General features: G+C 40.1%; 1 protein-coding gene across 11 annotated transcripts in view; it reads right to left on the bottom strand.

The window, feature by feature from the left end:
• camk2g2 (calcium/calmodulin-dependent protein kinase (CaM kinase) II gamma 2) overlaps window positions 1–23137 on the bottom strand; it is a 78013-nt gene that overhangs the window by 52594 nt on the left and 2282 nt on the right. For all 11 annotated transcript variants that reach the window (XM_053621766.1, XM_053621755.1, XM_053621756.1 and 8 more), the window contains exon 2: window positions 21186–21280. In XM_053621766.1, the coding sequence (XP_053477741.1) occupies window positions 21186–21280 (95 nt within the window). The remainder of the gene's footprint in view (window positions 1–21185; window positions 21281–23137) is intronic.

Raw genomic sequence — 23137 nt, 5'->3', positions numbered from 1 at the left:
TTCTTCGCCCTCTGCTCACCAGAACGAACCGTACTATGATCTCAAGAGTCCTTGACAGAAAGATGGGGGTTCAGAGTTCAGCACTTATGCTTACACACAGGTTTCCCCTCAACAGATGAGCTCCCTGTTGAAACGCCAGCGCTTGACCCAAACAGTCCAAGTAACTTTACTGACCTCAAAACAGCCAAGTGAGAGTTCACACTACGGACAACACTACAGTTTCCACCAGCAACAGCAGAGCGCTTCCTGAGCATGGAGTGATGCTGTTAGACAGACAAGAGAGCATGTCTCGTCTCATTTCTACTCTTGTCTGTTCCAGTACGGAATTAAGATGTGACTAAATGCTTTCAAGACTGAGACGGACACGTGAATTTATAGACCAGTGTATATTTTGCTCTAATTCTACAATGGAAAGAAATTCATCTTAAAAGGACCAGTCTGCCATTTTTTTTTTTGTTTAAAGCTGCCTGCATTATAAATTGAAATTACAAGCATTTCCCTTCCCTTCAACCTACTCCACCTCCACTGCATACTTAGTTAGTTTGTCAGTATGTTTGGGGGGGGGGGGGGGGGGGGTTGGGGAGATGCATTGCAGGTCAGCACAAAATGCAATCAGCCTGAAATGAAGAAACTAGTGACATTCAACAATATTGCAAGTGTTACTTTCTATTTTTTTTATTTAAAAAAAAATAAAATAAAATAAATCGTATCATAAACGATATTTACGATACGATTTTTATAGCACTATCAAATGAACCAGCTCACATTATTCATGTGTGGCCATTATTACGTCCTCACTCGTCACATTCCTTACATTCCTCTACACATTTCATGTTTTCATTAAAACCAGGCGACAATTTTCAACTGCCTAGGTTTGAACCTGTGGCTGCTGTAGCCTGTTCTCAGTTGACAGGATTGGAACCCAGGATGTGGGTCTGTTGTAGCTCATCCAACTTTAAGGTTCGTCACGTACGTTCTGAGATGCTCTTCTGAACATCACGGTTGTAAAGAGCGGTGATCTGTGTGTCTGCAGACTCCGAGTCAAGCTTGACCAAGTCTGGCCATTCTCCTCTGACATCTTTTTATTCAACAAGATGTTTTCGCCCACTGTTGAGACCGTCGTGTACGACAATCCTGGGACATCACTCGGTTTCTAAAATACTTAACCCAGCTCAAGATCCATGCCAGGGATAAAGTCACTGAAATCACATTCCCCCCCACCCCTCACCATTCTGACATATGATGTGAACAGTAACTTAAGTTCTTTTCCTGTATCTACATTATCTTATACACTGCATAGCCATATGACCTACTGATTGGATAACTGCAGGAATGAGCAGGTGTTCACAAGGTCGGTAGTAAAGTGGTCGGTGAGTGTATTTTAGTCTATGTAGGTACACTTTTTCTCGTACAACCCTGCCCCCCCCCCTCAACTGTAATCTGTTCTGTTTCACATCAGCAGAGGCTGATGGGTAATCCTCAAATCACATAATAAGCACACATCTTGCAACACATGTGAGAGAAGAACAAGAGACTTGTCCACTTAGAGCAGACTCTCGTGGGACATCTGGAGTTGCTTCAGAGCTGCTGATTAACAGAGTAAATGAGAGGCTCACAAATCCTGAAATCAATGTTAGTCTGTATCGACATAGGCTTGCGCCCCAGGCCTGGCACAGACTGTGCACACACACACACACACACACACACACACACACACACACACACTGCAGCTCTGCAAAATCGTGGTTTGGTGCTAGAGGGTACAGATGGGCTAGCAGCATTTTTTTTCTGCAGTTTCTCTTAAGGGTGTGAAAAACACTGAGAAAGACAATAAGAGTTTTGAGTGTGTGTGAGTGTGTGTACGTGTGACAAGTGAGACACTGAGGTCTCTTCAGGACACAGAATGAACACAGTGGACAGGGTACTACAGCGTAGTCTGCCACCTCACAACAATCATGTCTCATAAGATCAGTTAAGTCAAACTGGAACAGATTCAAACAGCAGACAAGCCTGGAGGAAGAGTGTGTTGAATACAAGAGAAAGAGACATTTCATATCGGTGTAACAGAGAGAAAGTGCTCCGTTTGGCTTTTCTGCTCATTTCACTGCAGCACACACTTTACGGGACAGAGCTGCCAGAACACATAACCAAAATCTTGGTTTCTAAACCCGAACCGATGCGTGCGAGCAGCATCGAGCAGCAGGTTGAAGCAACAGCCTGCACCAAACTCTCATTTCCATGTGATCGCACTGCCAGACAAACACAAACAAATACACACAGGCTGCACAGACACACCCTTGTGCACGGAGCTAATATGAGCAAATAGTGAAATACGGCAAGGACATCGCTGACATGTGCGCAAAGTCTGCAAAGCAGCAGGGTTTACTGAAAATAATCAAGACTAAAAGAGAAGTTAGAAGAAAAAAAAAATCAGATGGAGGAGGAGAAGGAAATATAGCACCTCACATACCCGTGTTCATGATGACCAAAATACTCAGTGTTGGGTAAGTTCCTCAAAAAAGTAATCCACTACAGATTACTAATTACTACTTTAAAATTGCGATTTGTTTACATTACTGATTACTGAATGTAAAACAGAATCAGATTACTAATGACTTTACTTTTAAGTTTCTTTCAAAATCTAGCAAACCTACAAGAATACACTACAAAGTAAAACTCATAGTACATTCAGTAATCTCAGCGTGCGACAATGTGTGGCATGATCAGAAAAAGTCGGATTTATCATAAAACTTGCCTTGGGTGTTGTCACTGTTTGTAGGACTACCAGACCGATAAAATATAAAACTTTTCTAACTAGGCTAGTTTGGTGTCGCTAGCCAAGGGGAGGCACAACTAAGCTATCATTGTATGGGTTTAGCTGCTACAGTGCTATGCAAAGTACATTATCTTTTCTTCTGCTCATATCATGTTCACGTGAACTGGAACTCATATAGACATTTACACACCTTGTTTTCCTGCTCAGCATCAGAGGATGTTACTGTTTCAGTTTCAACCCATTTACTGGTTTAAAAAAATAATAATAATAAATCGGCGTATATATATTTTTCGTCACACTGACTGTGAGAGCTAGCGTTTGGCAAAATTGGGAGACTGTCAGCCAATAAGACACGAGTATTTCCTCTTATTATCCTGTAAATCCTGTCTGATTGTTCTCGCCTCCGTTCACTGAAGATATAAAATTACAACACGCCGTCTTCTTTCACCGACGTTCAGTTACGTAGAGACAAACCGCTCCAAGTGGAATTATAGAATTATTATAATTATTATAGAAGTAGAATTTTTCGGGTTTACAGTAAAACTCTTCGGGGCAAAACGTGATTTCTTTTAAAATGCATTTTATTTAGTATTGTTTTCTTAACAATAAATTTGTAACGGAAGTAACAATTTTATTGACATCAGAAACTGTAATCAAATGAATTTAAAATCAATTTAAAATAATGCGGTACTGCTCTGTCAGAAAAATCCATTAGATCAGGGGTTCCAAACTTTTCCAGGGCAAGGCCCCCCAGATGGCATTAAAATTTGACCGAGGCCCCCCTTTTGCAAGATGTCTTTAAAACGCATTAAAAATACAGACTTCTGAATACATCCCCCTTTTTTATTAATAATTACATCTTACATCTTTACATTACATTAGGAATTATATAAACATATACATATATATATATTTTTAAAAATCATGTATTTATTTATTTTTCACACCAAATTGTTGAGGCCCCCTGGGCCGCGGCCCCCACTTTGAAAACCACTGCATTAGATTACAGTAATACACCCAACTCGGAATATACTACATATTAAAGGGCGAAGGAAAATCCTACAACCACGCAGTTAGTTTCTGTGAACATTTGGCAGCAGTCAGTTCTCATCATTGCTGATAAAGCATGAATCAGCGTCAGTGAATCAGTGCAGCAGAAGACATTGATGCAAGCCAATGACTCTCAAGAGCACCAACACGGTTTCTTAATTTTCATTTTTCACCCATCGGCTCTAGATGAGTCGCGTGAAAAGCCTAAGCAGGCTAATATGTTCGGCTGCATCCCAAACAGGAAACAGGATACTATAGCTCATGAACAGTACACTGCTACAAACACACACACACACACACACACAGATACTGCTGCAGGCTATTATTCTGACACACTATTTGGTATATCGACATGCCATTTAAGGACACCCTCAGCGTCCTGATTACAGCCATGTGCTGGTATGGAGAGTTATTTTGTGACTTTGCAGCCAGATGTAGTCTTGTGTTGTGCTGTTTGGTCAACGATAGTGACACAGCGGGAGGTGATCTTCAGTCAGCTGTGATTGGTGCTAGTGCATCGACGTCAGCTTAGTGCGTCACAGTCCTTAAAGCACAAGTGTCCTGTTGCTGTGATGTGAGTGCCAAGAGCTCAAGTTAAATAAAAAAAGATAAATAAATAAAAAAGTGATGGAGGGAAAAAAAATGAACATTCAACAAAAGGGTGTGTGTGGGCCATAACTCTGTGATCTGCCCCTCACAGAGCTGAGTTTAGTCTCAGTCTTCTGTTACACTCAGACCAGTAACAGAAGACTTGAGCATGTGACACAATAACTCGGGTAATGGGTTTGTTCCACGAAAGTGATGCCTACTTTTACTGTGGCTCCTTTGTGAACGCTGTGTCTGCTTCATTTATGCTGAAAGTAATATAAGAGGTCACAGTGTCTGATCCTCTCTGCAGACTCTTAGGTGAGTCAGATTAATCCGCTGTTTCTACGTCAGAGAGCAGGAAGGAGGAGCTGATCACGACTCGCCGCATGCAGCTCATCACGCACCCTCTCTCCTTCACACATCCGCTGTATTATGACATCCTATCCTCTCTCCTGCCATGGCAACGCTCAGCTGACCCGTCCTCCATGCCACAGAGCGCTCTCGCTTCCCTTTCGTTTTTTTTCTCTCCATCCGTTACCTGTATTGCAGTCGTGTCTCACAGCTCCTGCCTCTCTCCGTGCCCATCAGTGCTTCTCAGCAGGCTCTAGAGAGTGGCCAGCAGTCAGAGATGGCAGGCTTTAGTCCTGCATTGTGCAGAAGCACAGCTACCTAACCTGTCTAATCTAACATTCAGCACATAATGCATAGGAATGTTTTCTTAGGATCTTTAAACATGACATTTTATACCATTAAATGCATTATGTAGCACAATCACACTATTTTTTATTGCCCAAGAACCTACTAAAAAGCCTTTACACCTTTAGCATCACTAAAACCAGCATTATCTATGAATATGCAACTTGAAAAAAACCCACAAGTACTCCTGCTGTCAAAATAGTTAGCCAGATAGCTAACTGCTATTGAACTACATCACAGGTATACAAGAGGATCAGAATAGGCCAGACACTGAATTTTATTGGACGATATATTGTCCCAGAAGTAATTGCGATAAACTATATTATTGTCATTTTAAAACCATTTTACTTCATTGATATAATGATAATATAATAGCATAGTTTTTGTCTTCTGAGGAAATATCCTTTAAATTTAGTCAGTATTCAGTCACACATATATACATATATACACACACATAATATATATACACACACATATATATATATATATATATATATATATACACATACACACTTCAATTTATATATATATATATATATATATACACATACACACTTCAATTTTAGTCAATTTTACTCTGACTAAAATGACATCCGTTATTAGTCAATGGCATTTTACTTGATGAAAAAAAGCTAAATTAATCCAAATACTCACACATTTTATATATTAATTTAAACAGGTTTCTACAAAAACATGTGAAAACTGCCTTTGTTGTGAAAACCTGATCTCCTGAATTAATAACATTACAATGAGTACACTATTGTAATACAATACTGTGAATTCTTTATGCTTTAGTTATGCAAGTGGGGACTGGATTATTTGAAACACTAGTATTAAACTTTCTAGATTTCACTGTAAAGTGCCTAGAAATGCGCTATAGAAATCTCAGGAATTATTAGATTTACTATCTTGCGTGTCGTTTTTCAACGGTACGTTTTAATTCAAATCGGTGCTAGTGCTTGCTGTACAACTTAAATTCACAGATTTTGCATTTGAAATGTGCTTTTTTTTTTTTATCTTAAATTTGACGAATATTTGAAGTTCGAATGTTAAGTTGACAGCCCTAGAGCAGACAAGAGGACAGAAGCCGTGCGAATGGCTAAGTGTGTCAGGAAACACACTTTCGCGCCGAGAGCTGCGTGCAGTTCAGTGTTTTTCCGCCTGACTTTGATGAGACTTGTGTTTCATGTTGTTATCCTCCAGGTTATTCATCTAGTTCCGTTTTCTAATTGTGTATCTTGCTTGGTTCTGTACAGAACAGTTTCCAGTTACCATGTCATTCTGTAATAACTGGCAGACGGCACCATGATGCGTATTAAGCCACTGAGCCAGTCTTGTGAGGTTATAAAGTGAAATGATATATAAAAGGAGGACATGAGAAGGTTCATTCATTCATTCCTTTTCCTTCTGCTTTTCCTGATATGAGTCGCAGTAGCACCAGGCTGAGAAGGTCACTCCAGTCTTTTCTATCCTCAGGCACAGATTCCAGACGTTCCCAAGCTAACTGTGAGACAGAATCTCGCCAGAGGGATCTGGCTCTGTCCTGGGCTCTCTGTTCAGCGGAGCGTGTCTGATACAGCTCTTGGGCGTCCTTGTAAGACTCCCAAACCACCTCGACTGGCTCGCCTTGATTCGGAGGAGCAGCGTCTTAAACGGAAAATGTGATGTCTGAGCAAAGTTAACAAAAAGTGACCCTGACACTAATCTATACCAGCCAGGGTTCTCCTTACCAAAGAAAGGCTTAGGCGCAGCACCTGGGTGTTTTGTGGAGCACATTAAACCAAATGAACGTAAAAAGGCATTTCTTTTCATTAAACCTCACGTTATTTGGTGAAATGAATAGACTTTTGACTACAAGTACAATAAGTGTCGCCAGCTTTCTTTCACAAACATGGTAAGGATAGTAGTCGAAAACAACATGAAAAATGTAAATAACATTAAATTTCCTTCAATTAATTTCAACCCCCCCCCCAAAACCCAGAAAGTACCTAAGCAGGGAAAACCATACCATCCTTTTAAAAATTAAAAATAAAATTAAAAATCACATTTTTAGATGCACTTTAAGTTCCATTTTGGGGAACACAAATAATTATTAGCCACATGTATGAGCATGATCTAGCTTTTTCAACCACTAACGCAGCAAAGTCTTACACACTCTTGGCATTTTCATGCACGTTTGCGCCTGTCTGAGAACAGGTGCATGCTGCTGCACATTGTTCAAGACAGTTACGTGTCTGCTGCAAGAGAACAAGAGCCATCTTTGACAGATTTCTACATGGCCCTATGTTAAAATGGCTAAAACAAACAGTCAGTGCTTCCTAATCATGACATAATGAGAGTGGGACTATGACAGACTGTCAACAAGCTGCTTGCTCTGTTCTTAAATCATCGTGTTCAGATGCATGGTGTTTTGGATAATCCGTGAACGCCGTTAGAAAGGCGAAATGGCCGAGCGCATGAAGCCCTTACCAATACACACGCGGGTAAGGTAGAGAGGAAACGCTCACACCCGACAGGGGTTAAACTAAATAGTGGGATTATTAAAAAGGCTGTAATTAACAGAAACGATAGACAGTCAGTTTTATCACAGCTCTGTTAAAGCCGCTCTCTCTGGGTGTGTAAAAAGCACCAATGGGAGCAGGTGTGCTGCTGTTGCTGGGCAGTGCGATGTCAGGATGATGCAGGACTGAAGCTTCAGTGAGGCTGCAGAATTGAGTTGTGCTACAGCAGCAAAGCAGGGAGTCTCTCATCTGCAGCACAGAAATAAAAACACGACGGAGACACTACAAGGCCTAGTATAAAAGGCTCTTTTAACATTTAATCGTGCAACATCACCTCCGTCAGCACTCCTCTCAGTTTAAACAACCTCAGTTCACAATACAGTGCTATACGACCTTACTAGCCAGTGCAGGTACATCGGGAAAGTTGTAGATTTCTATAAATATTTTATATATATATATATATATATATATATATATATATATATATATATATATATATATATATATATATATATATTTTTTTTTTTTTTTTTTTTTTTTTAATTTATCTCACCTGCATTAAAGTACTAATTTAATATATAATAAATTACATATTGTTATGCATTGCCAAAAAATTTCCCTCAATGTGGCATGGGTGTGTGTTTTGTTATTCGTTTGCATATTGCAGTAATAATTTTTTTTATTATTATTAATTATCCTGAAAAATATATAAATAAATGAAATTCAACTGGTATTGTAGTGGTGACTTTCTCCAATCCAAGAAAGTAGGCTTTATGTTTTCATATGAACCCTGCCTGAAGTGGCCAGTAGTAAACAGAGGTAATGGCCAGTAACGTTTGCGAAAGCTGACTGTACGTTTACTTCCAGTGTACAACAGATCAATAACAGAACATGCTAGAGCCCAGCTTTGAAAGTTAAATGTACTGGCATCATGACTAAAGGAAAACACTGAAGTTCTCCCTCTCTCCTTCTGTCGAGCCACACATGATATTATGGAGATGCCAGTGATCCTGACCCTTTCTGCTCTCCGGACCTGCCTGATCCATCCTGATGCCCTACCTCTGATTGGAGCTCTCATCAATTGGAGGCTACATTCTGCTACTGAGGACGACCCCAAGCAGTGCAGCCTGGAGATTGCTGAGGATGGTGCCGCTTGAAGTACCATGGAAATGGTTTTGGATTTCTCAATTCCACATGGACATTCTTGCTGTGGAGCTGGAACTACGGCTGCTGCTATGGCCTTAGGACTGCAATTACCACATACAGTTTTGCACTCAAGTCTTCTTTAATGAACAGCGGATCAGTTCAACAAAACAGACTTCATATAAAAACCATAATGAACTTCCCTTTACTTTCACACTATCCGTTGTCACCCAGATGAGGACGGGTTCCCTTCTGAGTCTGGCTCCTCTCGAGGTTTCTTCCTCATATCATCTTAGTGCTTTTCCTCAGCACCGTCTCCACCAACTTGTTCATTAGGGATAAATTCACTCACTTAAAATCTATATCCTGTGTTTATATGTTTCTGTAAATCTGTTTTAGAGACCATGTCCATTGTTAAAAGCGCTATACAAATAAAACTGAAGTTATTTGCCGATTATATTTAATTATTTGTACACGTTTTAAGTTAGTTACCGAGTGAGTTTACTACATCTCTGACTAAGCTGTACTGTGCATGCCCTTCACTGAATAAACAAACTCAATTCATAATTTTGTAAATTATACTTCATTACTTTGTTTATTTAGACTTTCAAAATGTAAAACAGCTTCACCGCGTAACGTGTATGTTAACTATCAAAGTGGCCTAGAAGCTTAGAAAGTGAACGGTGCTAACAATACGATTATTTCTCATGAGAAGATAGAAACAGAATACAGGTGCTGTGCGCTACATTCGTAACTATACGTTCTGGAGACAGAGATAGTCGTGTGAGCGGTGTATGCGACTAACCTAACCAGTCCAACAACTTGTGACACGCTCATCCAAACACACACACACACACAAATGTATGGAATGTTAATACAGCTGGATGTAACTTTTGCAACATAGACTAAATGTGAAATTGTAAATATTTGATGAAAATAAAGATACAGATATTGTACTGTCAGTGCAAGAAAGCTATAGAATTCCAGAATATGATATCTTATGAATATGAACCATCTTACGGTCCTTAATCTGAGATAGAGTTGATACACTTCCTGCTACAAATTGACCGTAGAAACTAGTAACTTAGCAGGTATGTGGCAATCCCGTAATATCAAGTATTGCTACATCTATTAGATAGACATTGGTCTGAGATACTAGACCAGTATCAGGCACACGGGTGGATAAATCAGTAGCCCGGACACCCAGGACAAGCAGATTTAATGTTTGGGTTATACATTTTTATTTTAGTCATAACTGCCTAGTGGACAAACAGTTTCAACAAGAGAAAGAAAAAGATGAAACCCTACTTCCTACTCACTTTTACAAAACAATGTATGTTTAAACATAAAGCACTTCACAGTGGTGTGGCACATCTAGCATGGTGGTAATTACAGGGTGTCCCAAAAGTCTCCACACACGGGGGAAATTAACAGTGGAACTGAACATCCACTGTCACAACTGATGTAGAGTTGGCCATACATAGGTCCTTATTAGGGAGGAAACGGTTACCGGTTTCACGATAAACCACTATAAACTTCCCCGGCAGTTAGTATTACCGTGTCCTATTTAATTATCATTAAAACCGTGCCCGATTATCGTGATTTGTAAAACTCGCGGTAAATGCGTTTTTGTACTTTTTGTACCTCTTTCAGCAGATTTTAACAATACTGTGATAATACTGATAACCGTGATAGCTTTGGTCACGATAGTCGTGATATGAAATTTTCATACCATTACATCTCAAGTCCTTATGTAAAGAGACTTTTGGGACATCCTGTGCATTAGATATACCAATTTTAAGCCACATCAATTAGGGACTGGACAGAATTTTCACTAGTCTGCTTTGGTAGCTAATAAATTTGCCCATATGCCCACCCCTGAGGCAGATCATACTTAAAATTCCCCAACATCCAATTTACTGATGTATCCATTATACAAGTTGTGAGTAGATGTGCTGTTGAATACCAAAATCAGTTGGCTCAGACAGCATCCTTATTTCCCGTCTTGAACACATTATCAGCCCAAAATGGTGACCAAAATGGCGTCCGTACAGCAACACTCAGATAAGAGTTTTAAGAGTGAAAATCATATTACATAGACTTCGCCTCAGGACAAGACCCCCTACCTGCTGAAAACAGGATGCTTTTTTGTTAACCAATTCGCATACAGTATACCACGCATATTAGACAGCATCGGGTGCAACAGAGACAATGGACTCAAACATTCCATGTGTGTTTTTACCCTACATCACAGGTGAACAATTGTGGAGAAAACGGTGCAGAATTTTGTGAGTTAACATGGGTGTGTGAAAGACTATGAGCTTAAGCCTGGCCAGAGCCAGATGGTTGGTGATAGACAGTGTTACTACGTCTCTCTATGATCAGTCTGGGATTATCCTGTTATGTGCTTTAGATGCCTGAGGATTCACAGCAGTTAAAACAAAACAGGTCCTACAAATCCCCACAGCAACACAGAGAGAAGTGGGGAGAGATATTACTGTCACAGTGATCTCAGGGCCACACACCTGTGCCAAGCCACCACTCGCTCCATGTGTACTTTTTAGGAATGGTAGATAGTGTAAGCTCTGTGTAAGGCAAGGGTTTGGTTAAAGATTCAACTCAGCAAATAGATTAGGTAAGACATGGAATGCTGGGATATTTAAGTTCTGATAAACTGTGTCGCCTTATCAGAGTCATTTGTTTAGCTGTGAAAGTCCATTGCTCTGCCACTCTGAGCATCTTCACAGATAAACCTAGAGACTAACGGAAGAAAAACTCGGATACCACAGTATTTAAAGCTTCATTTACAGCTTATGGACGCCATCACTTTCACCTCTTTAAATTCATGCCTCAGAGCATTACTGTTCTGCGAGTTACAAATAAACAATGAACAGGGCCTGGCAAACAGTGACTCAGCCCCTCTGAATAATGTTTACCCTGGATAGCACATGGCGCTGTCAGATCCACGTCACAGAACACATAACGGCCCTTTCGTAAACGCCCCTGCATTTTCATGGGAGCGGAACCTGCTGTGCAAACACCAAGTCAGAAAGCAGAAGCATCCGACTATGAAAAGTTGTTGTCTCAAGCCTCTGAACTTAAATGACTCTCGTCACGTTGTCCTGCTTTATCTGAGCAAGGAGTATTTACAGTTCATTAACATGCGGGAAACAGCGTTCGAGTGAGACATCCTCCTGTAGGGCAAGCAGGTGAGCCGGGTTCGGCTCTCGGCTCTGCGGGCAGTAGTTAAGAAATTTAAACAAGGCTTTATGACAGAAAATAAATAAAAGGAAGAAAATAAAACTTTGACCCAACACTGTTCACCCTGACCAAGGGATTGCTTTAAAGCAGCCATCAAAGACAGAGCACTTCTGAACGGAGGCTGTGCTCTTAAGCAGAAAGTACGCTTCACTATTTACACATACGCGTGACGCAAATTTCGTCATCAGCAGAGTACGTGCGTACTGTACCCTCGCCACCCGATTTTTCCAAACGCGCTTACTTTGTACGCGCAAGTCGCATATGCGCGTTTCATTTCTTTGCACTATTTAGTTGTTCCACAAGGTGGCAGCAGTGACCCAGGGCCGATGATTCTCAAGGTAGTTGAAGAATAAACAGAAGAGACGGAAACAGGTGCAGCTTAGAAAGTACCCGCATTTGTATAATTCTAGCCTTAAAGAGAATAAGGATTTCTATAGGAGTGCTAATCGTGGCGAGAGATTGATCAAGCATTGCTCTTCGTGTTGTTGTGATTCGTCTTCGTTGACACCAGAAGACCTGCTTTACTGCTCGAAACCCTATAAATAAGAATCCAATCGCCAAATTGCTATCCATGGCTAGCAATGACGCAACAAGGCAAGTCTTGTTTTTTTTTATTATAATAATAATAATAATAATAATAATAATATGTTTCTATTCTCTCTCCTACTCCTCTTTAAATATTTGCTGCATATTCTTATTTCTATATAAACTACTACAGCAATCTGCATAAAAAAAAGTTTCCATCACCATGGTTACCTCATGAAAGATGCAAGCATTGTTTTTGTTTGTCATATGAAAAGCGCTGCCGAGTGAAGCAATTCTGACCTTTCATACAGGAAGCAGAGAGACAGAGAAGCGGAGATGCAATGAATTGATCACCAACTATGTGAAAAACCTTGATTTGGCCTTGAATTGCTGGTTCAGTTCTTCTTTTTTTTTTTTTTTTTTGGTTTTTTTTTTTTTACATTAAAGCCCCTCCCTCAGAGCTGCAACAAACCATGACCAGGGTCAGACATCTATTATATTATTATTATTCAGGCAGGTCACTATGGTGGCATGCTGTGCATGCACTGATCTCATCACTGTATTAGAGGTATTCAAAATCCAATCTCTCCTAAATAATGGTTGCTGCTCAGCACTGTTCAAGCACATCCACTCTCTCCTGAGATTAACGCAAGAACAGGTGAACCCTTACCACAAAGGCACTTCATTCTGCGTGATTCAGCAGTTCTCAAATCACAATCACAACAGCTGCAGAGCGAGGCAAGTGTGGGCAGCGAAATCACGCTTTTAGACGTTAAACTGACGGCTACGACGTTCAGCGAGCCTCCTCGGGTTTGAAGAGGCGACCTCTGCAAGGCTCCAAAAGTCACTGTGTATATCCAGACATGCTGGACACAATTTCCTCAAACAACATGGGCCATCACAACACTTCACACACACACAGATGTACCAAGGGATATTGTTTTTTAATAACAACTATCAGACAGAATATATGACCTGGTGGTAGCTGTTCAGGAGCAAATTTAATCAGCTACTGAAAATGTCACACCTGTGACTGTAAATCAGTTCAATATTTGTTCTGTATGAACTGGCCAATTTTCTTCAGCCAGGTAATCATACACTGCATTACTCTTGAGTACCTGGCTCAGGTTTGTGGGGAGTTTAAAAAAACAAAAAAAAAACAAAACAAATCCAATGTATTGGAAATTCTGCTAACAGAGTCATGTTAAAGCTCACCAACCCCCATGCAAACATTGAGTGGCAGGCATGGCTAACATATCTGAGCAAAGGAAAACCAGTTGCTGGTTGCTATTTGCCAAATGCCTACGTAAAATACTTCCTAGTAATGGTTCAGAATTCAGGGATTTTATTTTTGCTGGAGGTAGGTATTTATTTCCTAGAGTTTCCAGCTGAGCCCCCCCCCCCCATTATCCTAGTTGTGAAAGGCATGAATGCTTTCAGTTAAACAAAAGAGAGACGGGGAGTACAGTTATTAAAGGGGGAGGGGTGTTGTGGTACATACCATCAGTATATCTATGCAACGCTGTTGAAACAGCAGATTCACATTTGCAATTAGATTACACTTTTCATACTTTATCCACCCCCCCTCCCCACCACACACACACACACACACACACACACACACACACACAGTCTAATATTACCATCGTTGTGGGTTATTTCTACTAACTTGCATATATGTAAAGAAATAATGGTATGCCTTGCATACATACCCCAAAGTACATATTTTGCTTTGGGTTTTCCAAATTAAAGCTCGTGATGCACACTTTGCTTGATAACGGAAATGTCCCCACAACCTCAAAACTGTCGCATACTCCCATCACGACGAGGAGGTCCTTACACCGAGCTAAATACACGTCCACACCCAAACACGCATGTCTTGAGATCATTAAAAATGCACAGTTTGCTCTATTAAACATTCACCACGGCAGCCTTGCTGCTACGTTTATCGGCCCTTCCGCAAATTGGCCTCCAGCAACCAGAAAGAAAGCCCTACGGAGACACGATAACCAAGCACTAGCTAAACGCAGCACCTGAGCAGACAGACGAGAGGAATCAGAGGGAGTAAGTGAAAGAACATGAACGTGGGGGGTTGCAGGCTGACATGAACAGGAAAACAGTGAGAGGAAAAGGTTATTGCCCTCTTTCCAATTTTGAGTCAAGTCAGGCTGTGCGTGTCATTTATTCAGCTATGCTGCCCGACGCGCCTTCTGACGCCATCTGCAATCGGCTGAACCATGCTCACCAAAATGCTCTCAACCATACGACAGCTAACGTCTTTCAATAACAGAATCAAAAGAAGCCTAGTAATGGCGACAAGCTCCAGAAACAGAGGGAAGACAGAGGCTTGAAATGACAGCCAGAAATGACGTCACAGCCACACTACAGTATCTGCGGTTATTGTGGGCGCGGGTTCTTTGCTTAGAATAGAGTCTATAAACGTATTTACATATCTCTGTGTGTACAATCCTGTGCTTCATGCAAAAGACTGATATGAAAAGTGCATGCACTGCAGACACAAAGCTGTGTGCGTTACCTTTTTAAGGGATCATTAGTAATTGGACAAAGTAACAATCATAACTTAAATTGTCATGTTTAATACATGGTTGCAAATTGTTTGCAGTCGAAAGCCTGAAGTCTGGAACCCACAGACCACCAGATACTGGGTTTATTTCCCTGATGATGCTCTGCCTTTACTGCAGCTGTCTTCAGTTCCTGCTTGTTCTTATTGCATGTTGCCTTCAGTTTTTCCTTCAGTGAGTGAAATGCATTCTCATACGGACTCAGGTTAGGGGATTGACTTGGCCATTTCAGAACACTACTTCTTTGCCTTTAAATAGTCTTGGGTTGCTTTCGAAGTATGTTTCGGGTCATCTGTACTGTGAAGTGCCATCCGATGAGTTTTGAGGCATTCGGCTGAATCTGAATCTAGTCTTAGATACTTAAGCATTCATCCTGCTGCTTTTGTCACATCAATAAACACAAGAGAAGCCGTTCATTCCATTGGCAGACATACAGGCCCATGCCATAGGATAAGGTGGTATGCTTTGGATCATGAGCAGTTCCTTCCCTTCTCCAAACACTTCTCTTCCCATCATGCTAGTACAATGTGGATGTGGTTCTAGTACTGGACAGGCTTTTTTCCCCAAAGTTTTTGGCAAATTCTAATCTGCTCATCCTGTTTGTGATGCTTACCAATGGTTTATTTGGTGGTATTTGATTGTAAGTTTACGTCGACACATATCTTCTTGATCTGGACCACTATGGTCAAGGGGTTTTTCTGCACCAGGGAAAGAATTCTTTTGTTACCTACCATAAGTTGTTTTTCAATTCAATTCAATTTTATTTGTATAGCGCTGTTTACAATGGACATTGTCTCAAAGCAGCTTTACAGAAAGATATAAACACAGGATACAGATTTTAAATGTGAGAATTTATCGCATATTTATTTTATCCCATAAGTTTTTTTTCCTGGTCTTCCGGGCTTTTTCTGTTTCTCAGCTCACCAGTGCAATCTTTCTTTTTAAGCATGTACCAAATAATTGATTTGGCCACACACAATGTTTTCGTTATCTCTCTGATGGGTTTGTTGTGATGGCTCTTTGGACTTCATATTGAGAGTTAACAGCAAACAGATTCCAAATGCAAATGCCACACTATTTTATCTGCTTACTTGTATGTGAAATAATGAAGGAACACCACACACCTGGTCATGGAACAGCTGATCAGCAGATTGTCCAATAGTTTTTGGTATTTTTGCTTAAGTTCAACTCCAATATACCGTGGTAGACAGTTAAAATAACAATAACTATGTTCAAATATTTATGGACTGCATACATGGAGGCAATCAGGTTTATACATTGCTAAATCATAGTGCAAGTTTTTGTGCATACTCGATTACTTTATATGGCATCATTTTTCTTCTGCTGCTGTTAGTCCTGCACGGTTTGAGCACTGTGTGTGTCCATCTTCTCACATGCATGCTGAAAGACTCAAAGGCCAAAGGACTAGGACTGATCGTTCTGCTTGTGGCGTTTCTAGCTGAATTATAGCAGGCGTGTTTTGTGTTCTGGTCCGCATGGATGGTCAGGAAACAAAGGAGTTATTTAAAAAATAAATTCCTAGAAAATGAGAAGGCATTTAACCCGGCTCATTTTTCTGGCGTTGGCCGAGGTTCTTCTCAAGTATCCTGGAAACTATTTTTCCTCTCGGATTCTTTATCAGATTGCCTGGGCTCAAATTAAAAAGTAACAGTCCTATTCATTTAGTAGGAGCCATTCAAACGCCAGGGTTCCATCGCTCTAAATCTTGCCTCTGGCCCATGGCTTTAATCAAAGCTGAGCTTCGCCTTGCTCATGCCAGAATGTTTCACCCAGACGCTGCAATCAGCTGTCTCTGAGCTTCCATTCGCTCTGTCAGCTGTTAAAAGGGCAGAGCGGTGACTGTCACCAATGCCATATTTATGTGTTCAATATTCAAGAGAGGGAAAACAGTGAAACCCACATGTAATCCATTGCTCGCTTTATAGTGCTTGTCAGACTAGCTTTATTATACTGTAAACATGCTGGTGTAGAGATGCTTAAGTGTGCTGATCTAGATTTAGGCAAGAGTCAGAAGATGTAAAAAGGAAAAGGATTTTTTTTTTTAAAGCCAGTGCTCCTTACATAAATGCATGTAATCTGTGAGTGTATACAAGCCAAAATGACAAGTAACCTTACTGTAGAGTTGAAGTGCACAGTGTTCACTGTCATGTCAGATAATTGCCTGTTCATGCTTCTTGTCGATTATTAGTTCATGGTTTAATCATGGAAAAGAGCACATATAAAACTTGATGTAAATCCTACACCGTTCACCCAAATTGGATGTAAATACCTGTAAATATCAATATCTACTGTGGTAGACTGCTGAAATAACAAAGACTTTGTTGATGTCCAAATATTTATGGACCCAGCTGTATTTTGTACAGAACTTTATTAGCCCCTTTGTGCATCAGCCTCCCCAGCAGAGGAAAACATAATGCATTAGACACATGTACAATGAAACCTAATAGGCAGTAAATAAGAATTGGCAAATTGTTGTCCTGTGACACCACCTTAACATACCGTATTCAATTCCTTACTTATCTGTACATTACTTCCTGACTTCAGTTAGCTGGTTTTGATAAGGGGTTAAACACACAACAGTGCAATTGAGGGTTTTCTGAACAGGACCAGAGTTTAACTGCTGTGTAGCGGCTAATTAACACGAATTAACATGTTGCCTTTGACAGCCCTGTAGTTAACATTATGAGAGACTGCTTAGATAACCTGAGATTAGAATACAAGCAAATCTTTACCATGCTGAACAAGTGAATAATCGTTCGGTTAATTATTCACTGAAACATGCATTGGTTCTGCCGTCTTCCCATGGTAGAAACATAGAATAGTGAGTGAATCTGACACAAAAGAAGGCTTAGCAGGATATTGATCCCGTCACTCTGAAAGATCCCTGAATTTCAACTCTACAAGACGAGGTCAGATCCCAGCCAGATTAGTACAACTATGCCACTGCATAAGCCATTACGTGAGAACTGGAAAACAGACATGACAACTGAGAAATGTAAAATAAGATCACGTGAGGAGACAGCGAGTTCAAATCTCGATGATGCCATAGAGATCAATGGCCAGAAGCAAAAGAATGGGATGGACGGCATATTCTCTCTGTCGGTGTCAGCAGCACTAGTCAACCGTGAGCATCTGTGAGCTCATGCATGTGGAAGAGGGCAGATAGTGCTTTCCCAGAGTGTGTTACGCTGCCCTGTGACACAGCATAAGCAGCATTTTGAAAAGATGTAGTGGGCTGGGTTCATGTGTCTCAGAGGAAGCACAGGTTAACCTACACTCTTCACCCTGTTCGTAGCTGTTGTGTGATGGTGAGAGCTGGCTGGTGGGTGGGAATTTGTAGGTGACTAAGATAGGGATAGGCTCCAGGCTCCCAGCAACCCTGTGTAGCATAAGCGGTACAGAATATGGATGGATGGAAACTAATATTTATATATTTATTTATTTATTTCACTGTACATTGAGACCATTATCAGCTAACTCTCAGTTGGTACATTTCAAATTTGTAAATTCTTGTGTATTAATGCTTATACAATACGAGCACACAGGAATTAGTCAAATTGTCGACTATTGTTGAATATTCTAAGATTGCAATAAAGGGTCAAGTGCAAAACAATACATCATCAACTTGATATTCTGAGGGTCAGGTACACGGAGTGTCCACTTTCCAGAAATAGATCCGCAGCTTTTGTTTTTCCTGTAGCAGAGCAGGAGGCTCACGTATCCAGTCCTTCATCACTAGGAGTTTAATTAGCCCTGATGATACCGCTGACACTGAAGTCCAACTAGTCTAGTAGCAGGATGAAACAAAGAGGTAAAAAACAAACAAACAAACAAACAAACCAATCTCGTCATCTAGCATCAGGTCACTGCTAACATGGTTTCATGCTACTGGATCAAAAGGACAACATAATTGTACAGATCAGTATCAGTAGTACTCGGGAAAGATTAGACCAGTCTCACATTTTGAGTACTCATTACAAGTTTGGAAACATTATGCAGACACCACTGTCCACACTGCAGTATGGCGTTTACACACACAATATACCGTATATGCATGCTACAGTAGCAGTAATGTCATCAGTGTGGAATGACTTTGCAGTTAAAGACCACAACATTAATAAAGTAAAAGTAAATGATTTTCATTGAGAATACTCTGGTTAAACAGTCTTTACATCTTGATATCTATTAATAAAACGGATAGAATGCTTTTAGAAAATCAATCTTGGTAACCGCCCTAAAAAACAAATAAAGATGCATTAACCAATCAGGAAACTTCTCTTAAAGGAAATAAACCTAGGATTATGTCAGTCATTGATATGCAGAAACAAAGGGTGGCAGTTAAGCAAACGTTTCCGCTTGGCAGTCGCTTGGCCTTGTGGGTTCTGGTGTAATTTGTTATTCTCTCAATATAACACTATTAAATACACAACAGTTATCTCTAACTATGTTAAACACAAAAGTAGCCACAAGTTTTTATCTGAGAGGGCTGAACTGAAAAAGTCATAGCACCAAAAAACAACAAAACAGGTTCATTACAACTTTTCTAGGTTAACCCTTAAAGACCTAGATCGGATTTTGGGTAACCTGACTCTCCTATTTTTGTTTGTTTGTTTTATAACCTATTAACCTATTCTAGCTTAATTTTCAATCTAGCTCATTTAAAGTCCCAACTGTAATTTTTTTTTTTTTTTGCATGAGAATGGATGAATTACCCAGAATTTGTGGAAAAACACCAGAAATAATTTGGTGTGTTTTAACCTCCTGAAGTTTTTTTTAGAAAGTTATTCCTGGATGTTTTAGACTTCCAAATGAAATTTTGTCTTCATCCAACATTCTCTTAGCAAGTTATAGCCATTTATTACAATATTATTCTAAGCGTTTTTGAATGAAATGTACTGACAATGTAGATGTGTCCATAAAAGTTCAGGGAGTAAAGTAAATAAGGAGATTATTATATAATAACAGAACACTGAAGCAGCAAAAGCCGTTCCTGTTTGGCACAGAGGAATAAACTGCATGGGTTTCCTTGACAAATCAATGCTGCAGAATGTGATAGAGTAACCATGACGTATCCGCATTCATTACAGAGCATCTGAACGTCCAACTGAGACACATTTGATACCACTGGAAAGCTGAGAATCTCCACTTTTTAAAGCATACAGATTGGAGTAGCACTTCAAAAGTTATTAATCATTTTAGAACAACATTTACTTTTATCCGCGGGTGGCGTTTCGGTCTTTGAGGGTTAAAATCAATTGCACACATGGAACATGGTACCGCCCGGCACCCGGGTACGATCCAACCCTGACAAAGTACGCAGAATGGACGCAAACCTTAAAAGGTCACAACACGATTCGTCATTTACCTCAGACAAGTTTCCACATTACAACACATCACAATGTCTTTTTCATGATGACAAAGCTGAAAAAAAAAACAACAACGTTTGTTTATTATCCAATGCCAAGAAACAGAAATGAAGACAGGAACAAAGCGCACAATGTTCAGGTCTCTGTATTTAAAAAATAGTCTCGCCTTGGACTGCACCTTACACCGAGAACGCCAAAATCCACAGCTAAACACTGAGCTTCATTTGTTAACAAAAACTAAGTGTATATAAACACCAGGTTCACTTTTCCCCCGCTCTCTCTTTACCCTACTAACTGAACAATGGCTGCTTATAAAAAACAATACACAGAAGCAAGAAAGACAGGTCAGTTTATCATGAGTCTACACATGATAACAGTAATCATGACCAACAATTAAAAGACATAGACCCCTACATATTATATTTAGGAACTGGAAATAGATGGCTATCCCTCTTACTGAACCATGGCAGAAACAATTACTTGCAAAATGCCTGTGGCTGCAACTGGAGACCACATTGGGAGGAAGTTACAGTCTAGATGTGAGCTGCTGATGCTACATCATCAGAAATCCAAACAAAACAAATAGGTGAATACGACACTTCAGGGTTTGAAAATTAGACACTCGAAGAAGAGTCGAAAGTAATAAGGACAACAGACTAGAAGTCGTGAGTCTTACCTCTCGCCGTCAGCTTCTTTGTGTTGATAATTTTAGCAGCATATTCCTGCCCGGTTGATTTCTTCACACATCGCCGGACGATGGAAAAGGCGCCCCTGTTTTTAAATGAAACAAAGTTAGACGCTGCATCAAAAAGTATCAATCTTACACTCTGGAAGGATCTCCGAGTACCAGCCTGGAAAATTTAACACATATTTAACATCATCGATCACTACGCTTAACCCGTTGGAAGGTGTTTAGATAATCTGTTCGTCTCAGAAGATAAAATCCACCACACGTACACTACCAGTCAGAAGTTTGGAGATACTCGACTGAAATGTTTCTCTTGATCTTAAAAACCTTTTGATCTGAAGGTGTGTGATTAAATGTTCGAAATCTGTGTTGTAGACAAAAATATAATCGTGCCGACATATTCACTTTCATTAGAAAACTAATTAAACAGCTTTGCATAAAGAATTATCGATGGCCTCAATAACTGCTCTTAAACTTCCAGTAAAAGTGGGGAAGAATGACATAATTGATCACAATATCAATATTATATCATCATATCACACAGCCCTACCCCAGAGACGAGAAGATCAGAGTAGCAGATACGTTGCACATATGGGTCTGTTACTGCTCTGCTTCCTTTAACTGGCCTTGTTAACCACTGCACTATAGACCGTTTTATTGTACGATATCATTACTCTATTAGTAGACATTTATGTATAGTCCCCTCAGAAGGTAATGGAATAACAAGGCCAATTCAATCGTTTACACTCTGAAGATATTTTGGTTTGAGATCAAAAGATGAACATGAGACGACAGATCAGAATATCAAGCTTTCATTTTCTCATCTAGAAGGACTTAGAATATGACACCTTTTATTCGAACCCACCCATTTTTCAAGTGAACAAAAATATTGGAAAATGTGAATGATAGGTGTATCTCGTTGCACAGGTGTGCCCTGTTAGATTGATTGTTTAAACGATTAATAGGGTTGCGCGGCTAGTCTTGGTTTCAGCAATTGGTTTCGCCTGGGAAAACTGCGTGTGTTGTTAAAAGGATAAACCGACATCAAGACCAGAGAGCTGTCTATGGGAGAAAAGCAAGCCAAAACAATTTTGAAGCTGGGAAAAGAGGGAAAATTGATCAGAGCCATTGCACAAGCATTGGCCATAGCCAGTACAACAATTTGGAATGTCCTGAAACAGAAAGAAACCACTGGTATACTAACAACCAGCCATGTTGGAATAGGTTAGCTAAAAAAAAAACAACAGCAGTTAATGACAGAAACATTGTGAGAGCTGTGAAGAAAAACCCAAAAATCACAGTCAGTGACATCAACAACTTCCACAAGGCAGGGGTTTAGGTATCCCAATCCACTAATAGAAAAAGACTTTGAGAACAGAATTATAGAGGCCAAACCACACAATGCAAACCACTCATGAGCAGTAAGAATCAGAAAGCCACATTGGAATTCACAAAGAAATACAGAGATGAGCCACAAAAGTCCTGAAACCAAGATGAACCTCTCCAAAAGTGAAGGAAAGACCAAAGTGTGGAGAAAGAAAGGATCTGCTCATGATCCAAAACACACAAGCTCATCGGTCAAGCATGGTGGAGGTAGTGTCATGGCTTGGGCTTGCATGGCTACTTCTGGAACACACTCACTAATCTTTATTGATGATGTAACAGCAAAATGAATTCAAAAAACACTGTCTGCCAATTTACAAAGAAATTCATCCTATCAAATTGGGAGGAACTTCATCATGCAGCAAGACAATGACCCAAAACACACGGCCAACACAGCAAAGCACTTCAGCAGGGGAAAAAAGCGGAAGATTTTAGACTGACCAAGTCAATTACCAGACCTTAACCCACTGAGTGTACATTTCACCTCCTGAAGAGCAGAAAGCTCCCGAAACAAACAACGACTGAAAGAAGCTGCGGTAAAAGCATCACAACAGAAC

The sequence above is a fragment of the Ictalurus furcatus genome, chromosome 3 (assembly GCF_023375685.1).
Source record: "Ictalurus furcatus strain D&B chromosome 3, Billie_1.0, whole genome shotgun sequence".
NCBI lineage: Eukaryota > Metazoa > Chordata > Actinopteri > Siluriformes > Ictaluridae > Ictalurus > Ictalurus furcatus.
This window is presented reverse-complemented; position numbering and strand designations above follow the sequence as displayed.